This window comes from Echinops telfairi, unplaced genomic scaffold (genome assembly GCF_000313985.2).
Source record: "Echinops telfairi isolate 266 unplaced genomic scaffold, ASM31398v2 ScPeMD7_2;HRSCAF=8, whole genome shotgun sequence".
NCBI lineage: Eukaryota > Metazoa > Chordata > Mammalia > Afrosoricida > Tenrecidae > Echinops > Echinops telfairi.
The window spans coordinates 13,845,687-13,847,246 of NW_022103898.1; the positions used below are offsets into that span (position 1 = coordinate 13,845,687).

A 1,560-nucleotide genomic window follows, 5' to 3' on the forward strand; every position below is an offset into this window, starting at 1 on the left:
CCATCCATCCATCCATCCATCCATCCACACACCCACTCCACAAGCCAGCCAGCCAGCCATCTATCTATCTATCCATCCACCTACCATATACCTATCCATCCATCCATCCATCCATCCATCCATCCATCCATCCATCCATTCATCCATCCATCCAGTCATCCAACCAACCTGCCAGGAAGGCAGGCAGACAAGCAGACAGGCAGGCAAGCAGTCATTGGCTCCTACTGTTGCCAGTCCTTGTGGGGGCCTTTTAGAAGCCATGGCCCGTGCAGTTTTTTGTAGGGACACACGGTCCTTACATGGTGGCAAATGCCTGGCCTGTTCTCATCTACTGGAGAGAGAAATGCCTAGGGTCATGTTTGTCCCTCCCTTGGAAGATGGCAAGGGGCAAGCGTGGTGGTCCTTGACCCTGGCTGCTCATCAGATCCCTAGTAATGTGTTTCTCAGCCCAGTCTGCCACAGTCAGAAACTCCCGGGCAGGGACCCGGGAATCTGTGTCTTCTTCAATCCTGCAGGCGAGCTGGCTGGGCCGCATGGGAAAGGGCTCCTCTCCCAAACTCAAAGAGACCTGGGTTAGAACCCTGGCTATGCCTCTTATAGGCTGCCTAGCTTAGTGAAACCTCTGTGATGTGGTGTTGTCATCTGTAGAATGGGGAATCACAACCCTAAGCACCTTGTAGGATGATTGCCAGTTAAGACATTCCCTATCGAGGACTTAGAATCGTGTTTGGGATATGATAAGCATTCACTATCTTCCTGTTGTTATTCTGCCATGAATAACTTGTGCGCTCATAAAGCCCACCTCACTCCCTTCCCTCTGCCCCTCCATCCCTCGTCCCTCAGGGGTCTCCTGCAGCAGATTCACGATCAGGAGCCTGGGGAAAGCTTGTGTACCTCAGTGTGTACCACTGAGGAAGGCCCCAGTGGTACACACTGTCTTCAGTGCTGGGAGCCCGGCCAGCCGCCTCGAACTCATGTCCCTGTGCTCCTTTCTCCTGCAGAATTCTCCGCTCTGGTGGCCGAAAGCTAAGAGGCACCGACTGCCCCGGCCTTCCACCTCCCTGCCCTGGACACCTATCTCAGCCCCTCTCGCCACCCTCCTGTGTTGCTGTTCAGTTGGTTTGTGTTATTTTTTACTCCTCCCATCCCCTGCAGCCCTTGTATGACACCGTTCTTCTGAAAAATGCTGGAGAAATAATAAAGGCTGTACCGATTGGACTCTGCCTGCTGGGAAAGGACACAGGCCTGGTGGGGCGTGGACCCCCTTGTTTCCTCAGACGAGCCTGGGTGGGCAGGGCTGGAGGGATAGGACATGTGATCCTGAGCGAAGTGCTCTGTGCAGGTGGTCCTTTGGCCCTTGAACCAGCCCAGAAGGGAGATAATGAAATGTGCCAGTTTCCAGCAAAAGACTCAGACAGGTGAGGGGAATATGTGTGAATCACTGAGCTAGGAGCTGCTGGGATGGAGATTTGAACTCAGGCCTGTGGGTGGGTGGCTCAGGCCTGTGGGTGAGCTGGTGGGTGGGTGGATGGATGGATGGATGGATAGATAGATAGATAG

The 1,560-nt window shown here is 54.0% G+C and overlaps 1 protein-coding gene across 1 annotated transcript in view; it reads left to right on the plus strand.

Annotated features, from left to right (window-relative positions):
- The window catches only part of PVALB (parvalbumin), a 14,365-nt gene extending 13,147 nt beyond the window's left edge, over nucleotides 1–1,218 (plus strand). The window contains exon 5 of the mRNA XM_004700306.3: nucleotides 1,002–1,218. Within this exon, the coding sequence (XP_004700363.1) occupies nucleotides 1,002–1,030 (29 nt within the window). The 3' untranslated portion in view covers nucleotides 1,031–1,218. The remainder of the gene's footprint in view (nucleotides 1–1,001) is intronic.
- The last annotated feature ends 342 nt before the right edge of the window (nucleotides 1,219–1,560 follow it).